The sequence below is a fragment of the Nerophis lumbriciformis genome, linkage group LG27 (assembly GCF_033978685.3).
Source record: "Nerophis lumbriciformis linkage group LG27, RoL_Nlum_v2.1, whole genome shotgun sequence".
Classification (NCBI taxonomy): Eukaryota; Metazoa; Chordata; class Actinopteri; order Syngnathiformes; family Syngnathidae; genus Nerophis; species Nerophis lumbriciformis.
This window is the reverse complement of record NC_084574.2, coordinates 1,768,869-1,790,000: the sequence shown is the minus strand read 5'-3', so window position 1 is coordinate 1,790,000 and position 21,132 is coordinate 1,768,869. Positions and strand designations below refer to the sequence as shown.

The 21,132-nt window shown below is 37.0% G+C and overlaps 3 protein-coding genes across 5 annotated transcripts in view; 2 read left to right on the top strand and 1 right to left on the bottom strand.

Moving 5' to 3' along the window:
* The window catches only part of LOC133570239 (GRB2-related adapter protein-like), a 17,742-nt gene extending 13,745 nt beyond the window's left edge, over positions 1-3,997 (top strand). Inside the window, exons 4-5 of the mRNA XM_061923048.2 lie at positions 1,325-1,613; positions 3,664-3,997. Coding sequence (XP_061779032.2) covers positions 1,325-1,613; positions 3,664-3,843 — 469 coding nt within the window. The 3' untranslated portion in view covers positions 3,844-3,997. The remainder of the gene's footprint in view (positions 1-1,324; positions 1,614-3,663) is intronic.
* A 3,447-nt stretch (positions 3,998-7,444) lies between these two features.
* The window catches only part of fam83gb (family with sequence similarity 83 member Gb), a 118,050-nt gene continuing 104,362 nt past the window's right edge, over positions 7,445-21,132 (top strand). For all 3 annotated transcript variants that reach the window (XM_072916344.1, XM_072916343.1, XM_072916345.1), the window contains exon 1: positions 7,445-7,835. The gene's annotated coding sequence lies outside the window, so the exon portion shown is untranslated. The remainder of the gene's footprint in view (positions 7,836-21,132) is intronic.
* The window catches only part of LOC133624347 (sodium/mannose cotransporter SLC5A10-like), a 31,818-nt gene continuing 20,524 nt past the window's right edge, over positions 9,839-21,132 (bottom strand). Inside the window, exons 4-6 of the mRNA XM_061987838.2 lie at positions 14,834-15,049; positions 11,681-11,774; positions 9,839-10,035 (exon numbers count right to left, since the gene is read on the bottom strand). Of these exons, the coding sequence (XP_061843822.1) occupies positions 9,845-10,035; positions 11,681-11,774; positions 14,834-15,049 (501 nt within the window). The 3' untranslated portion in view covers positions 9,839-9,844. The remainder of the gene's footprint in view (positions 10,036-11,680; positions 11,775-14,833; positions 15,050-21,132) is intronic.

Below are 21,132 nucleotides of genomic sequence, written 5' to 3'. Positions count from 1 at the left end.
TATTACCTGATTCTGATGACTTGCATTGATTGTAATCAGACAGTAGTGATGATAACGTCCACGTTTTCAAATGGAGGAGAAAAAAAGTTCCTCCTTTCTGTCTAATACCACATGAAAGTGGTTGGTTTTTGGCTTCTTATTTGTCCAGCTTCCATATTCATTCGTTTTTATACACTTTACAAGAAATACATTGGCGGCAAACTCCGTAGCTTGCTAGCTTGTTTGCACTGGCTTTCGGAGACTCTTATTTTGAAAGCGCAGGCGCGATGGAGCGGCACTTTTATTGTGAAGACAGGAACTGTGCAGTCAGTCTTTAGGCTTTTGACGGGATGTACGGTTGAAATAAAAAAGGGTCTTTTTTCCTTCACACTTTTGATTGATTGATTGGAACTTTTATTAGTAGATTGCACAGTACAGTATATATTCCGTACAATTGACCACTAAATGGTAACACCCCAATAAGTTTTTAAACGTGTTTAAGTCAGGTCATGTGACCCCTGGCTCTGTTTGATTGGTCCAACGTCACCAGTGACTGCATCTGATTGGTGGAACGGAGTGAACGTCACCAGTGACTGTATTTGTTGAAACGCAGGCACTATGAAGGTCTGTCTGACAGACCAAAACAAACAAAGCGTGCATTAACAGATGGATAAAAATTAGTAGCGAGTAGCGAGCTGAATGTAGATAAAAGTAGCGGAGTAAAAGTAGCGTTTCTTCTCTATAAATATACTCAAGTAAAAGTAAAAGTATGTTGCATTAAAACTACTCTTAGAAGTACAATTTATCCCAAAAGTTACTCAAGTAGATGTAACGGAGTAAATGTAGCGCGTTACTACCCACCTCTGAAATTACATTTAAAATAATAATAATTGATGGGACCCTTTTAGTGAGATTTTGTTTAAACTGCTATAAAAGTGCTAAAAAAACAAAAAAAAACACAATAAAAATAATTAATCAAAATCAATGTTGTTATTCAGGACTTTTCATTACTTCACATGAAATATTCCACTTTGAAATATTTTTGGAGGAAAATATTGTGTATTTTGTTTTTTTCTTTGACAAAAAGCCATAAAATAAAGAAATGAAAAAAACGTTAGCATGCTAACATTAGCATGCTAACATGGGAACAGCAAAGTATCAAAATCCATCAATGAATAAAACTTTAATTAAAAAAAAGTATCAAACTCCATCATTTGTTGTGTACATTTACAAAATTGGCTGAAATTTTAGCACAAAAAAAAAAGAAAACATTAGCATGCTAAAGTTAGCATGCTAGTAGGTAGTACAAAAATGAAAAGGAGGCCATCTTGTGTTGACTTTGCAGCTACGGCGACCGCGTGGAGCATTTCCGTGTCCTGGAGGGTGGGGGCCAGTACTGCATCTGGGACCACACCTTCTGCTCCCTCAACCGCCTGGTGGACTTCTACCGGACTCACAGCATCGCTGCAGACAAGGTGGTGGTCCTCAGAGGGTCGCCCTCCGACACGCCCCCTCCCTCGGGGTCCCGGAACCCTTACCCCAACCCTTACAGGACCGCCTCCCTGGAGTCCCTCCACGGGCCACACCCCCTCAGAGAGTCCTCCTCCGTGCAGCTGCTGGAGCAGCTTTTAGGGGTACTACGTCATCATCAGCATCATCAGTATCATCATCAGCAGCATAATCATCATCATCATCAGTCTTATCATCATCAGCAGCATCATCATCATCATCAGTATCATCATCATCATCAGCCGCATCATCATCAGTATTACCATCATCCGTATCATCAGCATCATCATCAGTATTATCATCATCATCATCAGTATCATCATCATCAGTATCATCATCAGCAGCATCATCATCAGTATTATCATCAGCATCAGCGTCATCATCATCAGTATCACCACCACCCATCATCATCAGTATCATCATCAGCAGCATCATCATCATTATCATCAGCAGCATCATCATCAGTATTATCATCATCATCATCAGTATCATCATCATCAGTACCATCATCAGCAGCATCATCATCAGTATTATCATCAGCATCAGCGTCATCATCATCAGTATCACCACCACCCATCATCATCAGTATCATCATCAGCAGCATCATCATCATTATCATCAGCAGCATCATCATCAGTATTATCATCATCATCAGTATCATCATCAGCAGCATCATCATCAGTATTATCATCAGCGTCATCATCATCAGTATCACCACCACCCATCATCATCAGTATCATCAGCATCATCATCAGCATCATCATCAGTATCATCATCAGCAGCATCATCATCAGTATTATCATCAGCGTCATCATCATCAGTATCACCACCACCCATCATCATCAGTATCATCATCAGCATCAGTATCATCATCAGCATCATCATCATCAGTATTATCATCATCATCATCAGTATCATCATCATCAGTATCATCATCAGCAGCATCATCATCAGTATTATCATCAGCATCAGCGTCATCATCATCAGTATCACCACCACCCATCATCATCAGTATCATCATCAGCAGCAGCATCATCATTATCATCAGCAGCATCATCATCAGTATTATCATCATCATCAGTATCATCATCAGTATCATCATCAGCAGCAGCATCATCAGTATTATCATCAGCATCAGCGTCATCATCAGTATCACCACCACCCATCATCATCAGTATCATCATCAGCATCATCATCAGTATCATCATCAGCATCATCATCAGTATTATCATCAGCGTCATCATCATCAGTATCACCACCACCCATCATCATCAGTATCATCATCAGCATCAGTATCATCATCAGCAGAATCATCATTATCATCAGCAGCATCATCATCAGTATCATCATCAGCAGCATCATCATCAGTATTATCAGCATCAGCGTCATCATCATCAGTATCACCACCACCCATCATCATCAGTATCATCATCAGTATCATCAGCAGCATCATCATTAGTATCATCAGCAGCAGCATCATCATCATCAGCATCATCATCAGCATCATCATTATCATCAGCATCATCAGTATCATCATCATCATCAGTATCATCAGCAGCATCATCATCATCAGTATCATCATCAGCAGCATCATCAGTATTATCATCAGCGTCATCATCATCAGTATCACCACCACCCATCATCATCAGTATCATCATCAGCAGCATCATCATTATCATCAGCAGCATCATCATCAGTATTATCATCATCATCAGTATCATCATCAGCAGCAGCATCATCATCATCATCATTATCATCAACAGCATCATCATCAGTATTATCATCATCATCAGTATCATCATCATCAGTATCATCATCAGCAGCATCATCATCAGTATCACCACCACCATCATCATCAGTATCATCATCATTATCATCAGCAGCATCATCATCAGTATCATCATCATCAGTAGCATCAGCGTCATCATCATCAGTATCACCACCACCATCATCATCAGTATCATCATCATCATCATTATCATCAGCAGCATCATCATCAGTATCATCATCATCAGTATCATCAGCAGCAGCATCATCAGCATCATCAGTATCATCATCATCATCAGTATCATCATCATCATCAGTATCATCATCATCATCATCAGTATCATCAGCAGCCGCATCATCATCATGGTGCACCTGCTTGACGCCCCGCCCCCTTTGTCTTCCTCGTAGAAACCCCGCCTGGCGCACGCGCTGTGCGACTACGCCCCGCCTCACACCGCCCACCTGCACTTCCTGCGCGGTGACGTCATCGACCTGCTGGACTGTTCCGGCTCGAGGTGCTGGAGAGGACGCTGCAGGGGCCGCGTGGGCGTCTTCCCGCCGCAGTGCGTGCAACCTCTGTACCACTGACCCACGGCTCCCCCTGGTGGACGTCTCCAAGAAATACACATCATTTTATACTCGGATCAAGTCTTTTATAGTTAACGTTAAAGGTTACACAAACTTAACATTTTATGTACAAAAATCTGAAGTCATAGTTTAAGGTTTTTAATTGAAAAATTGGTTCTTCCGAAAAAACATTTAAAACATTTTCATTCGTTTTTTTTAAATCAATTCTCAAAAATTTATGAATCGATTTAAAATCGAAAAATAAATAAAAATACATATAATTTTTTTTTTAGCACCCATAACCTAGCATTTTTGTTTACATAACATTTTGCTAAAATGCTGGCAATAAAATATTAGCGTGCTAACATTAAAAAGCTAACATGGGGAAAAGTTAGCATACTTGCAAGATGGCGCCAAATATCAAAATCCATCATTTTTATGTTTACAGATAAAACAGTTAGCTAAAATGCTACCAATAAAACATTAGTTTGCTAATGTTAAAATGCTAACATAGGAACGGTTAGCATACTTGGAAGATGACGCCAAACATCAAAATCCATCATTTTTATGTTTACATAAAATTTTGCTAAAATGCTACCAACAAAACATTAGCATGCTAATGTTAAAAAGATAACATGGGAACAGTTAGCATGCTTGCAAGATGGCGCCAAATTCATCGTTTTTATGATTACAGATAATAAAAAAATAGCAAAAATTCTAGCAATAAAACATTAGCTTGCTAACATTAAAAAGCTAACATGGGAACAGTTAGCATACTTACAAGATGGCACCAAATATCAAAATCCATCATTTTCATGATTATAGATTAAATATTTTGCTAAAATGCTAGCAATAAAACATTAGCTTGCTAACGTTAAAGTACTGACATAGGAACAATTAGCACACTTGCAAGATGGCGCTAAATATTAAAATCCATCATTTTTATGTTGACAGGAAAAAACTTTAGCTAAAATGCTAGCAATAAAACATTAGCTTGCTAACATTAAAGTACTGACATAGGAACAATTAGCACACTTGCAAGATGGCGCTAAATATTAAAATCCATCATTTTTATGTTGACAGGAAAAAAACTTTAGCTAAAATGCTAGCAATAAAACATTAGCTTGCTTACGTTAAAATGCTAACATAGAAACAGCTGGCATACTTACAAGATGGCGACAAACCTCAAAATCCATATTTTTTTTGTTTACAGGTACAAAATTATCTAAAATATAAGCAATAAAACATTATCATTAAAAATTCTAATATGATAACTGTTAGCATGCTAACGTTAAAAATGCTAATACGGGGGCAGTTAGCATACTTCTAACATGTCACCAGGTAATGACATCCATGGTATGTAGGTTTAAAAGTATAAAATTAGCTCAAATGCTAGCGATTTTATTTTTTAGAAATACAACATTAGCACTTAGCATGCTAACGTTAAAATCCTAACATGGCGCCAAATATCAAAATCCATCATTTTTATGTTTACAAAATTACCTAAAACATAAGCAATAAAACATTTTCATGTTAACATAAAAAATGCTAACATGCTAACAGTTAGCGTGCTAACTTTAATAATGCTAATACGGGAACAGTTAGCATACTTACAAGATGTCACCAAGTAATGACGTCCATGGTATGTAGGTTTAAAAGTATAGAATTAGCTCAAAGATTAGCGATTGATTTTTTAGCAATAGAACATTAGCAGTTAGCATGCTAACGTTAAAACGCTAATATGGGAACAATTAGAATACTTGCAAAATGTCGTCAAGTAATGACATCCATGGTATGTAGGTTCAAAAGTAAAGAAATTGGCTCAAATGCTAGTGATTTTAGTTTTAGAAATACAACATTAGCAGTTAGCATGCTAGCGTTAAAAATGCTAATACGGGGGCAGTTAGCATACTTCCAATATGTCACCAAGTAATGACATCCATGGTATGTAGGTTTAAAAGTATAAAATTAGCTCAAATGCTAGCAATTTTATTTTTTAGAAATACAACATTAGCAGTTAGCATGCTAACGTTAAAATCCTAACATGAGAACAATTACCATACTTGCAAGATGGCGCCAAATATCAAAATCTATCATTTTTATGTTTACAAAATTACCTAAAATATAAGCAATAAAACATTTTCATGTTAACATCAAAAATGCTAACATGCTAACAGTTAGCGTGCTAACTTTAATATTGCTAACACGGGAACAGTTAGCGTACTTACAAGATATCACCAAGTAATGACGTCCATGGTATGTAGGTTTAAAAGTATAGAATTAGCTCAAAGATTAGCGATTGATTTTTTTAGCAATAGAACATTAGCAGTTAGCATGCTAACATTAAAACGCTAATATGGGAACAATTAGCATACTTGCAAAATGTCGGCAAGTAATGACATCCATGGTATGTAGGTTTAAAAGTAAAGAAATTGGCTCAAATGCTAGTGATTTTAGTTTTAGAAATACAACATTAGCAGTTAGCATGCTAACGTTAAAATCCTAACATGGCGGCAAATATCAAAATCCATCATTTTTATGTTTACAAAATTACCTAATATATATGCAATGAAACATTATCATGTTAACATAAAAAATGCTAACATGGTAACAGTGATAACGTAAAATTTTTTAATACGGGTACAGTTAGCATACTTACAAGATATCACCAAGTAATGACATCCATGGTATGTAGGTTTAAAAGTATAGCATTTGCTCAAAGGTTAGCGATTGATTTTTTTTTAGCAATAAAACATTAGCAGTTAGCATGCTACGTTAAAACGCTAAAATGGTAACAATCAGCATACTTGCAAAATGTCGGCAAGTAATGACATCCATTAAAAGTTCAAATGCTTGCAAAAAAAATTTGCACGCTAGCTTGGGAACAGTCGATAGATATTATAAATAAGTATAGAACATTGCGATTAGATTTTTTTTCTTGAGCACCCCTAATTATTGTGTGAACTTCTTTTTACACTTGTGTCATTGGTAAGAATGTTGCATAAGTCAGGACAAAATACTATTTAGTAAGCAATGACTTTCAAATGACCAAATCAGATATTTTCTAGGTCAAACATATATATATATATATATATATATATATATATATATATATATATATATATATATATATATATATATAATTTATTTATATATTTATATATAAATTATATATTAAGCTTTTAGGGATTTGTTGTGTATTTTCCAGCTTGTACTAGAAATATAAAGAGTTGTATTTTACTGGCCATCTTGTCTCTTCTAGAACAGTTTTAGTTTCAGTACAATTTGAAGAAAGATGACATATGTATATTTATATATCATTATTACATTGTTTGTTATATATACATATACAATTGTAATAACTGTTAGCATGCTAATATTAGCATGCTAACGTTTTTTTCACCATCCACCGCAGAGTCATAAAACTTGTTAGTGACATAGGCTCACTGTTAGCATGCTAATATTAGCGTTTTTTTAAAATCCATTTTCGCAGTCATTACACTTGGTACGTGACGCATGCTATATATATATATATATATATATATATATATATATATATATATATATATATATATATATATATATATATATATAACGCAGGTGTCAAATACATACCTTTGCGGAGACTATTAGGCTCTTGCTCTCTATTACTCTTTGAGCGCTGTGCGCTCTTCCCAGTCACGTGACTGCTGCGGTCCAATCAGCTTTGGTTATATGCCGGTAGCAGGAAGTGACTGGTATGCTCTTGCTCTCTATTACTCTTTGAGTTTGGCGGGCGCGCTCTCTCTAGCCACGTGACCACCACGGTCCAATCAGCTGTGGTTATAAGCCGGTAGCAGGAAGTGGCCAGTAGACCGTAGACAAGTTGTATTTCTGCTCCAGGTAGGTTTTTATTCTCCTTTTCACCCCAAATATTGTGCTAAACTAAATGCTTCTTTGTTGACGTTATAGAGCCGACTACCAGTGCTGGATTATTTGTCATTAAGCTGTGTGTGACTGTAGATGTGGAGTTGGTGAGTCCATGTTTATGAAAATATATAAGTCTTTCTTCTATTGTTTCATTACAACAGTCTTTGTGGCATATTTCTCAATTAGTCTCTTTTCCATTATATTATATATTATATATATATATATATATATATATATATATATATATATATATATATATATATATATATATATATATATATATATATATATATATATATATATATATCCCATTCTTGCCAACCTTGAGACCTCCGATTTCAGGAGGTGGGGGGTGGGGGGCGTGGTCGGCGGTGGGGCGGGGGGCGTGGTTGGGGGCGTGGTTAAGATATAAATAAATAATAAGAAATACTTGACTTTCAGTGAATTCTAGCTATATATATAATATATATATATATATATATATATATAATGTATACATATATATATATATATATAATGTATACATATATATATATGTATATATATATATATATATACCCCGCCTTCCGCCCGATTGTAGCTGAGATAGGCTCCAGCGCCCCCCGCGACCCCAAAGGGAATAAGCGGTAGAAAATGGATATATATATATATATATATATATATATATATATATATAAATAAATAAATGAAATACTTGAATTTCAGTGTTCATTTATTAACACATGTACACACACATAACACTCATCTACTCATTGTTGAGTTAAGGGTTGAATTGTCCATCCTTGTTCTATTCTCTGTCACTATTTCAGAACACACACATTATACAAATATACATTATAAAATAAATAAGAAAACGGGAGCTCTAATTTGGGATCAGAAGTTCCTATATAAAAATTGCGCACTCACGTCGTTGTATTGATTACTGCAGCTGTGCACTGGATTCATTCACAAATACAAACTACAACTCACAAACACTTTAGAGTTAGGCTCCACCATCAGAATGTGTACTTAAACTTATAAAGATCACATGGATATTATTCAGTGAGTTGATTCACCAAAACTAACCTGTTATACAGGAGGAAAAAGCACACAGGACGTTTCAATTGTTCACAGACTGGTCGCGCTCATCAGAATGACAAGACACTTCCGGTCTGCAGGTGATAGCATTCAATTGGGAAGAAACGCCCTACTGCCCCCTACTGACCAATGTGAATACTGATAAATCTATAATGACAGCTCCAAAAATTAATTCAAACCACAAAATAAAATGAATAAATCAACACAAAAACGTGACACATTATGGGTGGGTCACACATGCATGTACAGTAGATGGCAGTATTGTCCTGTTTAAAAGTGTCACAACATTGCTGTTTACGGCAGACGAACTGCTTTACGGGGGACAAAAACTTGACTGCTGTTGTTGTGTGTTGTTACCGCGCTGGGAGGACGTTAATGAAACTGCCTAACAATAAACCCACATAAGAAACCAAGAACTCGCCCTCCATCATTAGCTGTTTATATTGTGGGAAAGCGGACGTGTGAACAGGTTGTCAACACGTCACTCAGGTCCGCATGGAGCTGGAGGGGGCGTGGCCTCCAGGTCCGCCTGAATTTCGGGAGATTTTCGGGAGAAAATTTGTCCCGGGAGGTTTTCGGGAGAGGCGCTGAATTTCGGGAGTCTCCCGGAAAATTCGGGAGGGTTGGCAAGTATGATATATCCATCCATCCATTTTATACACATATATATTTATATATATATATATATATATATATATATATATATATATATATATATATATATATATATATATATATATATATATACAAAGAAGGAAAATAAAAACAACCACGTACACCAGCTGGCATCATCTGCTGAATGACTTTATAATATTTATTACAACTCTGATACTTGAAATAATATATATATATATATATATATATATATGTACCACAAGAATAAAAAAACAATCAGGTGGAAATAAGATCAACTCAAATTATTAAAGCACAACAAGGCAATCTAGATTTTTTAAAGGATTAATTTAAATAAAATAGAAAATAGTAGAAGGGTGACGTGAATGTCAACAGAAAGAAGAGCGGGGGTGTTGGTCAGCATTCAGGCGAAGTACGCGTAGAGGAAGATGTTGACGCTGACCAGCAGGAGGGCGTTGATGCAGCAGAACCTGGACCAGAACACACTCTCTCGGACACTAGGAACTCTGGGATTGGACTGCTGGGAACTCTGAAGTGCTGACATGCACCACCTCACACCCCCACCACACGTCAGCTGACACGCTGGCTCAGAGTCTGCACACACACACATTTAGAGGAAGTTGCTCAATGACTGTGAGCGCGTGTGTGTGTGTGTGTGTGTGTGTGTGTGTGTGTGTGTGTGTTGTATTTCTACCCTTCTTGAGACATGAAGAAGGAAAAGTAGCTTGTATGTAAACTTTTGACCACGACTGTGTGTGTGTGTATATATATATATATATATATATATATATATATATATATATATATATATATATATATATATATATATACATATATATACATATATATATTTATTTATTTATTTATTTATATATATATATATATATATACCGTATTTTCCGCACCATAAGGCGCCCTGGGTTATTAGCCGCACCTTCAATGAACGGCATATTTCAAAACTTTGTCCACCTATAAGACGCCCCGTGTTGTAAGCCGCATCTAACTGCGCTAAAGGAATGTCAAAAAAACAGTCAGATAGGTCAGTCAAACTTTAATAATATATTAAAACCAGCGTGATGTGGGCGCGCATGGAGTCGTATATCAACATGGACGAAGCTGCGTGAAAAAAGCCACCCGGCCTCTTCGCGTAAACTTAAACTTACCTTAACCACTCGCTCATCTTTTCTTCATCCATCCCTTCGAGTTAGCTTTTATGATGACGCCGGCTGGAAAGGTCTCTTTTGGCAAGGTCTTCCTTTTGAATATCACCATGGGTGGAAGTTTCTGGCCATTAGCATGGCAAGCTAGAACCACAGTGAAGGATGACTTCTCATTCCCTGTGGTGCGAATATTCACCGTACGTGCTCCCGTTGTATCCACAGTGCAGTTCACAGGAATATCAGTTGCTGTGAAATAGTAATCCGTGTGCGGATGGAGAGATTGCGTCTTTTCATGAACCGCATCCCTGTCGCTTTGTAGGAGCCATTTTGTGGTCTTTACAGATGTAAACACACAAAGGAAATGATAATATCCGCGCGCTTTTTCTTCTTCTACGCGGGCGGGTGGTTGCTTACAGTAGAAGAAGAAGCGCTTCCTGTTCTATGGGGGCGGGTGCTTACCTTGGCGGTTGCTTGCGTAGAAGAAGAAGCGCTTCCTGTTCTACCGGGAAAAAAGATGGCGGCTGTTTACCGAAGTTGCGAGACCGAAACTTTATGAAAATGAATCTTAATATTTATCCATATATAAAGCGCACCGGGTTATAAGGCGCACTGTCAGCTTTTGAGAAAATTTGTGGTTTTTAGGTGCGCCTTATAGTGTGGAAAATACGGTATATATATATATATATATATATATATATATATATATATATATATATATATATATATATATATATATATATGTATATGTATATGTATATATATATATATATATATATATATATATATATATATATATATATTATAATGTGTGTGTGTGTGTGTGTTTTTTTTACCCAATGCGGCCCCCGGGTCAGTTTGGGGACCCCTTTTTTATAAAGCCAAAATTGGCCTCCATGTTAAGTTTGTATGATGTACAGTAAGTACAGTATAACACTTCATATTGTCTTCAGAGTGGACAAACCTTCACATACGGTATCTTCATATTCACATTGTTTCTTAGGGAGAACCTTGCTTCACTATACAAACTTTTCCATTTACAAACCCTGTGAATGGAAAATGTGGCTTAAAGCGGCGCTCACCTGGAGAACTACGGCGGCTGAAGGAGGACACTTTCTGCAGAGGGATTTCTCTGGCAGGCTCCTCGGTCAGAGTCCACCAGGTCAGGTTCCTCACCTGGGGGAACAGGGAGAGGGTTTCTCTCATCTTCCCAAGTCATCATGTCAATACCACTCCAACATTTGGAGTATTAACAGGAAAAGACCAATGAATTGAACTTTGAGTTCTTTGGAAGTCTTCCAGTGTCAACACTGAGTACTTGTTGTTTCTCATAATGATTGTGAACAATAGGTTAAAAAAAAAAAAATGCAATTCCCCTTTAAGTGCAAGTTGCTACTTGCTGAACTGCATTCCAGCTTTTAGCTCTGGTCAATAACGTTCCAAGCAATGACAGAAAGAATGTCAATGTTGTGGCCAAAAGGAGTTGGGAGTTGGTCTGTGATGTTTCATGAGTAACAATCATGCGATCACTCCTCTTTTGCTGACACAGCAGCATCCAACAACAGAGTTTTGCCATTTTTGAGTGCACTTTTTGGACATACTGCTTGTGAGCCAAGACTCCTGCTTGACATGCAGCTCAGAGTCATGTCAGCAGATCATTGCCAAATGTTGTACTGGACTGTGAGGAACTTCACTCTGCTGGATTGTTGATGTATGGACTTGGATATTGGCTTTTCTAAACTGCTTGATGAATGGACTTGGATATTGGCTTTTCTAAGCTGGGCCACACAGCTGCCAAATGTGTGTGCGTTAGAGATGCGCGGATAGGCAATTATTTCATCCGCAACCGCATCAGAAAGTCGTCAACCATCCGCCATCCACCCGATCTAACATTTGATCAGAACCGCACCCGCCCGCACCCGCCCGTTGTTATATATCTAATATAGACGATTAAGGCTGAAACGACGCGTCGACGTCATCGACGTCATCGGTTACGTAAATACGTCGACGCCGTTTTTGTGCGTCGGCGCGTCGCATATTTACGTCACACTACTGTCATGGCGGAGCGCAAAGCAGACGATGCGAGCGAGGGGAAAAAAGCACGCCAAAAGTCGTCAAAAGTGTCGGAGTATTTCAATAAACGGCCTAATAACGTTGTTGTATGCACACTGTGTCGAGCGGAAATGGCCTATCATAGCAGCCCAACGGCTATGAACGAACATTTGAAAAGAAAACCCCCGACAGCGTTCTTGCCATCACCAAGTAAATCGTCCGCGTGCGTATACGTTGTCATCATTACACAAAAACATGAATGTGTCATTTGTATCTGCGTTGTAAATTCATAAACTAAAGCACCGTTTCGCTCTGAGAGGCGCGTTTGGCGTGCCTGTTCAGTGTTTACAAAGACGCGCTCCTCTTTAACGCTGTGGAGAGGCGGCGGCGGCGAGCGAGCGGCGAGGCGGGGCGCGCCGGGAGCGACGCCTGCAATCATGCCCAGGTGCGCGATCCGAGCGAGCGAGGAAGAGGAGCCGAAAAGCGAGGAGAGAAAAGAGTTGGAAGAGAAAAGACTTTGTGTAAAATTAAAAGATTGTAAACCTGGCAAAGCCGTCTGGCGTTCAGTCTGTCGGTCCTGAAAGAACCCCACGGCACAAGACGTGTCACAAACGCTAACGTTAATTAGTTGTGCAAATACCTTTTACAACATTAACAGTTACATATACTATGTACAAACCAACAATTAACTTTCACTTTAATCATACTATCATCGTTGTGTTATTAAGCAAAATAAGCAATACTTTTACTTTTGTTGAAATGTTTACACTGTACACTTTTTTGTATTGGATGTTTAGCTTATTTTTGCACATTTTAGCAAATAAGCAATACTTTTACTTTTGTTGAAATGTTTACACTTGTTACAGAATATTTCCGTTTTGCACTTTTTTGTATTGGATGTTTATCTTTATTTTTGCACATTTTAAAGCAAAATAAGCAATACTTTTACTTTTGAAATGCTTATACTATTCCAGAATATTAAGATTTGCACTGGATGTTTACTTTTATATTTGCACATTAAAAAGCAAATAAGCTACTTTTAATTTTGTTAAATGTTAAAAGTTTTAAATTTACATTGTTACAGAATATTTTGTCATGTTGTTGTCAATGTTGACTGAGTGGCCATACTTTTTTTTTTGTAAATAAAAGCCATGCCTTTTGAAAAAACTGGCCTACATTTATTTTTTCCTCTTCATTTTAAATAAAAAAAATAATCGGTAAAAGGAAAAATAATCTATAGATTAATCGAAAAAAATAATCTATAGATTAACCGATTAATCGAAAAAAATAATCTATAGATTAATCGATAGAAAAATAATCGTTAGCTGCAGCCCTATAGACGATGCAAGGCATTAGTGAGGTTATAAAGCTTTTGCCTGTTAAAGAAAGGAGACTGATCCAATGCAGCACAGACATTCGCGTGCCACGCTGTCACGACCCAGACGCACACCAGTGCGCAATCAATCATATGGGAGCCGCGCTGAGCGCACCTCCAAGCGCGTCTCGCTGCCGGCGACGGCCGGGTATGGGCCCGACGCTCCAGCGCCATCCATTTTCAGGGCTAGTTGATTCGGCAGGTGGGTTGTTACACACTCCTTAGCGGGTTCCGACTTCCATGGCCACCGTCCTGCTGTCTATATCAACCAGGGTGAGCCCCACCCCTTTCGTGAGCGCACTGCGCGCGGAGTGACCCCTGTTACGCGCCCCCGGCAACAGGGGTGGCGGGCAGGTAAGCTGCTTACCTGCTGCGCGTGACGCCGGCCGCGGCGAAGGCGGACGAGGCGGGGTGTCGGGCCCTTCTCGCGGATCGCCTCAGCTACGGCTCCCGGTGGGGCCCTCTCGGGGGAAGGGGCCTCGGTCCCGGACCCCGGCGAGGCGTCCCTTCTCCGCTCCGTAAAAGTGTCCATCTCTTTTTTTTTTCTTCTTCTGTTGTGGCATATGCTGCAGGTGCCTGCTCGTTTTTCGTATGTGGGTAACAACATTTAACTATGTATATATATTTACCAATTGGTTTAACTGCCACCCGCCTGAATCTATTTAAAATCTAATTTTTTTTTATTTCAACCGCCCGACCCGACCCGCGGATAAAATCTAATTTTTTTTTTATTTCAACCGCCCGATCCGCGGATAATCCGCGGACTCCGCGGTTGTGCCCGCAAACCGCGCATCTCTAGTGTGCGTACCTGCTCGTGGCTGGGCGGCGGCGTCAGCAGCGAGATGGTGGCGACCACGATGGCGGTGAGGCCGCATAGCAGGATGGCGAAGTGGAGGTAGTGCACGTCGCGCAGGACGGCGGGCGCCGAGTCCGGCACGCCGCACCTGGCGGGGGGGAAGGCAAACTCCAGCACCATCCTGCACACCCCCACCACCAGACCCACCATCAGGCCCCAGAATGCACCCTGGCGACAAGAAAACACACAATCATTACCATCTTCATGTAGCAGAGACCAGTGTTTTTCATCCACTGTGCCGCGGCACATTAGTGTGCCGTGAGATGATCTAATTTCACCTATTTGGGTTCAAAATATTTTTTGCAAAGCAGTAATTATAGTCTGCAAATGATGTGTTGTTGTTGAGTGTCGGTGCTGTCTAGAGCTCGGCAGAGTAACCCTGTAATACTCTTCCATATCAGTAGGTGGCAGCAGGTTGCTAATTGCTTTGTAGATGTCGGAAACAGCGGGAGGCATAGTGCAGGTAAAAATGTGTCCAAACAAAAGGTGAGTGCCCCTAAGAAAAGGCATTGAAGCTTAGGGAAGGCTATGCAGAATGAAACTAAAACTGAACTGGTTACAAAGTAAACAAAAACAGAATGCTGGACGACAGCAAAGACTTACTGCGGAGCAAAGATGGTGTCCACAATGAACATCTGAACATCCATCCATCCATCCATTTTCTACCGCTTATTTCCTACGGGGTCGCGGGGGGCGCTGGAGCCTATCTCAGCTACAATCGGGCGGAAGGCGGGGTACACCCTGGACAAGTCGCCGCCTCATCGCAGGGCCAACACAGTTAGACAGACAACATTCAGACTCCCATTCACACACTAGGGCCAGTTTAGTGTTGCCAATCAACTTATCCCCAGGTGCATGTCTTTGGAGGTGGGAGGGGCCTATCCCCAGGTGCATGTCTTTAGAGGTGGGAGGAAGCCGGAGTACCCGGAGGGAACCCACGCAGTCACGGGGGAGAACATGCAAACTCCACACAGAAAGATCCCGAGCCCGGGATTGAACCCAGGACTGCTCAGGACCTTCGTATTGTGAGGCAGACGCATAAACCCACTCTACCACCGTGCTGCCCACATCCGAACATGACATTATTATTATAGAGGTTTATTTGAAATACGGATAGATACAAAAACATAGACATCTGAAACAGTTATCCAATGTATGCATCATAGTGTTTGTAGCCAAAGCTCATTTACAACACTTGACAATCAACAAAGGATGAAAACAACTGAAATATTCTTGATTGCTAAAACAAAGTAGATGCAGGAGGCAGTGTGCAGGTAAACATGTGTCTAATGCTTAAACCAAAAATAAACAAAAGGTGAGTGCCACTAGGAAAAGGCATTGAAGCTTAGGGAAGGCTATGCAGAACGAAACTAAAACTGAACCAGCTGCAAAATAAACAAAAACAGAATGCTGGACGACTTACTGCGGAGCAAAGACGGCGTCCACAAAGTACACCCGAACATAACATGACAATCAACAATGTCCCCACAAAGAAGGATGAAAACAACTGAAATATTCTTGATTGCTAAAAAACAAAGTAGATGCGGGAAATATCGCTCAAAGGAAGACATAAAAACTGCTACAGGAAAATACCAAAAAAAGAGGAAAACACCACCAAAATAGGAGCACAAGACAAGAAGTAAAACACTACACACAGGAAAACAGCAAAAAAGTCCAAATAAATCAGGGTGTGATGTGACAGTACACCTACTTTGAGACAAGAGCTATAGTGATGCATGCTTGGTTATGCTTTAAAGTCATATCCAACGACTTTTTACTGTCAACTGAGTTTTGTTTTTTAATGATGTCTGCTGGTGGTGTGCCTTCGCATTTTTTCAACGCAAAAAATGAGCCTTGGCTCAAAAAAGGTTGAAAAACACTGGCTTAGACTTTAGTCAAGACAGTGCATGCTATGCTGCTTATGTCCCCCAAGTTATACTGTCATGTTGAGTAAAAAAAACTAATTTATGTCTTTGTAAACCTTACAAAATAATTTTTTTTAGTAAAACGCACAAAGACACATTATTCCAGGCATTATTAGACATTTTGCATGTTTGGTTTTAAAGTTGTGTTTGAATAAAAAATTTTTATTTTTTTTTCCGCATTATCTCAGGATTCTAAGAACATTACTGTCATATTGAGTAAAAAAAACCTAATTTATGTCTTTGCAAACGTTACAAAATAAATTTTTTTTAGTAAAACTCACAAAGACACATTATTCCAGGAATTATTAGACATTTTGCATGTTTGGTTTTAAAGTTATGTTTGAATAAATTTGTACTGCTTTTTTCGCATTATCTCAGGATTCTAAGAACATTACTGTTATATTGAGTAAAAAATTAAATTTTGTATTTGCAAACCTTACAAAATATTATGTTTCTTTTAAAACTCACAAAGCTACATTATTCCAGGCATTATTAGACATTTTGCATGTTTGGTTTTAAAGTTATGTTTGAATAAATTTGTTTTGCTTTTTTCGCATTATCTCAGGATTCTAAGAACATTACTGTCATATTGAGTAAAAAATGAAATTTTGTATTTGCGAACCTTACAAATTATTTTGTTTCTTTTAAAACTCACAAAGCTACATTATTCCAGGCATTATTAGACATTTTGCATGTTTGGTTTTAAAGTTATGTTTGAATAACTGTCATAATGCGTTTGACAGTCATACTGTCATATTGAGTAAAAACCCAATTTTGTATTTGCAAACCTTACATAAACATTTGATTCTAGTAAAACTCACATAGATACATTATTTCAGGCATTTTTAGACATATTTTACACATGTTTTGGAGTTATGTCTATATAACTTTCATATTTATTATGACAGTTATACTGTCATATTGAGTAAAACAACTAATGTGTGTCTTTGTAAACCTTACAAAAGAAACATTTTCTAGTAAAACTCACATTGATACATTATTCCAGGCATTATTAGACATTTTGCATGTTTGGTGTAGGAGTTATGTTTAAATAACTGTCATAATGCGTTTGACAGTCATACTGTCATATTGAGTAAAAACCCAATTTTGTATTTGCAAACCTTACAGAAACATTTGATTCTAGTAAAACTCACATAGATACATTATTTCAGGCATTTTTAGACATATTTCATGTTTGGTTTTGGAGTTATGTCTACATAAATTTCATATTTAGTATGACAGTTATACTGTCATATTGAGTAAAACAACTAATGTGTGTCTTTGTAAACCTTACAAAAGAAACATTTTCTAGTAAAACTCACATAGATACATTATTTCAGGCATTTTTAGACATATTTCATGTTTGGTTTTGGAGTTATGTCTATATAACTTTCATATTTAGTATGACAGTTATACTGTCATATTGAGTAAAACAACTAATGTGTGTCTTTGTAAACCTTACAAAAGAAACATTTTCTAGTAAAACTCACATAGATACATTATTTCAGGCATTTTTAGACATATTTCATGTTTGGTTTTGGAGTTATGTCTACATAAATTTCATATTTAGTATGACAGTTATACTGTCATATTGAGTAGAACAACTAATGTGTGTCTTTGTAAACCTTACAAAAGAAACATTTTCTAGCAAAACTCACATAGATACATTATTTCAGGCATTTTAGACATATTTCATGTTTGGTTTTGGAGTTATGTCTATATAACTTTCATATTTAGTATGACAGTTATACTGTCATATTGAGTAAAACAACTAATGTTTGTCTTTGTAAACCTTACAAAAGAAACATTTTCTAGCAAAACTCACATAGATACATTATTTCAGGCATTTTAGACATATTTCATGTTTGGTTTTGGAGTTATGTCTATATAACTTTCATATTTAGTATGACAGTTATACTGTCATATTGAGTAAAACAACTAATGTGTGTCTTTGTAAACCTTACAAAAGAAACATTTTCTAGTAAAACTCACATAGATACACTATTCCAGGCATGGGACACTTGGGGGACATAAGCAGCATAGCATATTTTGTGATATGCGAGTGACCAGTCCAGTCCAGTCCAGAATGAATGACTCTTAATTAACAAGTCAATCCTAAATTTCTCTTCCTGGTCATAATGATTGCAAATATACAAATACAACACTTCATGTTGCATGCTGTTTCTCTGCAGCTGAGAAATGGAGTGTCTTATTCCAAGCGGTGGACAAAGTCCAGGCAGGAAGTTGCAGGTCACACTTGAGGGTGTGTCTTCTCTGGCAGCACTCTCACTTTCCCACCGTGCAGCTTCTGTCACAGAGTTCATGCCCGCAGTTCCTCTTCATGCTTTCAACTCGCTGGAGGAATGCCCCGAGTCTGCTTGGAGGCAGAAAGCCGATAAGTAATGACAACTGGACTGGCTTTAAATGCTCATTTTGGCTTTTTTGTCCTTGTCAAAGTGAATGAGGGAATGCTGGTAACCTTTATTTTGTAGCTCTCTTTTACATATTTTTTTTTAACAAATATTGTGTTTTATATATATATATATATATATATATATATATATATATATATATATATATATACATACCTACTCAGTGGCCTATGGGTAGGTTGTGAGTTCAAACCCCGGCCGAGTCATACCAAAGACTATAAAAATGGGAGCCATTACCTCCCTGCTTGGCACTCAGCATCAAGGGTTGGAATTGGGGGTTAAATCACTAAAAATGATTCTCGGGCGCGGCACCGCTGCTGCCCACTGCTCCCCTCACCTCCCAGGGGGTGAACAAGGGTGGTGGGTCAAATGCAGAGGACAAATTTCACCACACCTAGTGTGTGTGTGACTATCATTGGTACTTTAACTTTATATATATATATATATATATATATATATATATATATATATATATATATATATATATACACATAAATAAATATATATACATATATATATATATATATATACACATAAATAAATATATATACATACATATATATATATATACATAAATATATATACATACATATATATATATATACATAAATAAATATATATACATATATATATATATAAATATATATGTCTATATAAAAATATACATATATATATATATTATATATATATACACATGTATATAATTATATATATACACATATATAAATATATATATACATATATATATATAAATATATATATTTATTTATATATATATGTATATATTTACATATATATATTTATATATATATATGTGTGTGTATATATATATATATGTGTGTGTGTGTATATATATATATATATAATATATATATATATTATATATATATATATACACACACACATATATATATATATACACACACATATATATATATAAATATATACATATAAATATAAATAAATATATATATTTATATATATATATATATATATATGTATATATATATATATTTATATATGTGTATATATATAATTATATACATGTGTATATATATATAATATGTATATATATATATATGTATATATTTATATAGACATATATATTTATATATATATATATATATGTATATATATTTATTTATGTATATATATATATATATATATATATATATATATATATATATATATATATATATATATGTGTGTGTGCGTGTGTATAATATGTAGAAGATTAGGAAGGAAGAGAGCAGTTTGTGGGAGGTTTGCTCCGAAGAGCGTTTGGGACGTAGACATGAGTGGTGGAACATTCACATGAGTTCTTATAACACGTTATTTCATTTATTTATTTTGCAACCTTTTATTTTGACAAATAATGATGACGCCTATCGCTTGTTGATGACTCATTGGTGGGATGAACTGAACTGGGGTGGCAGTGGACACATGTGTGATTTATGAAAGCGGCCAGGGGGGGGAATTTGAAACATTTGGAATTGCAGCGTTCACATTGAGATGAAACAATCCTACACAGGTCACATGTGGACAAACTGGAACCACCGGCAGTGTCAACAAGGCCTAACATTTGCGGAAGTAGTGGATACAATTAAATTGCAACACTACACATATGTTTCATGTATGTCTTTGGTGGGAGGGAATAAGCGGTAGAAAATGGATGGATGGATGTTTCATGTACCCCAAGATTTTTTTGTTCGAATAAAGCCAATAATGCCATTTTTCTGTGGTCCCCTTTATATAGAAAAGTATTGCAAAGGATCAAAATACATTTTGGTACCGGTACCAAAATATTGGTATGGAGACAACACTAGTCTTAATACTGTATAAAACAACTCAGACTGAAACAAGGATAATAAAAATGTTATTAGTCATTAGAGGC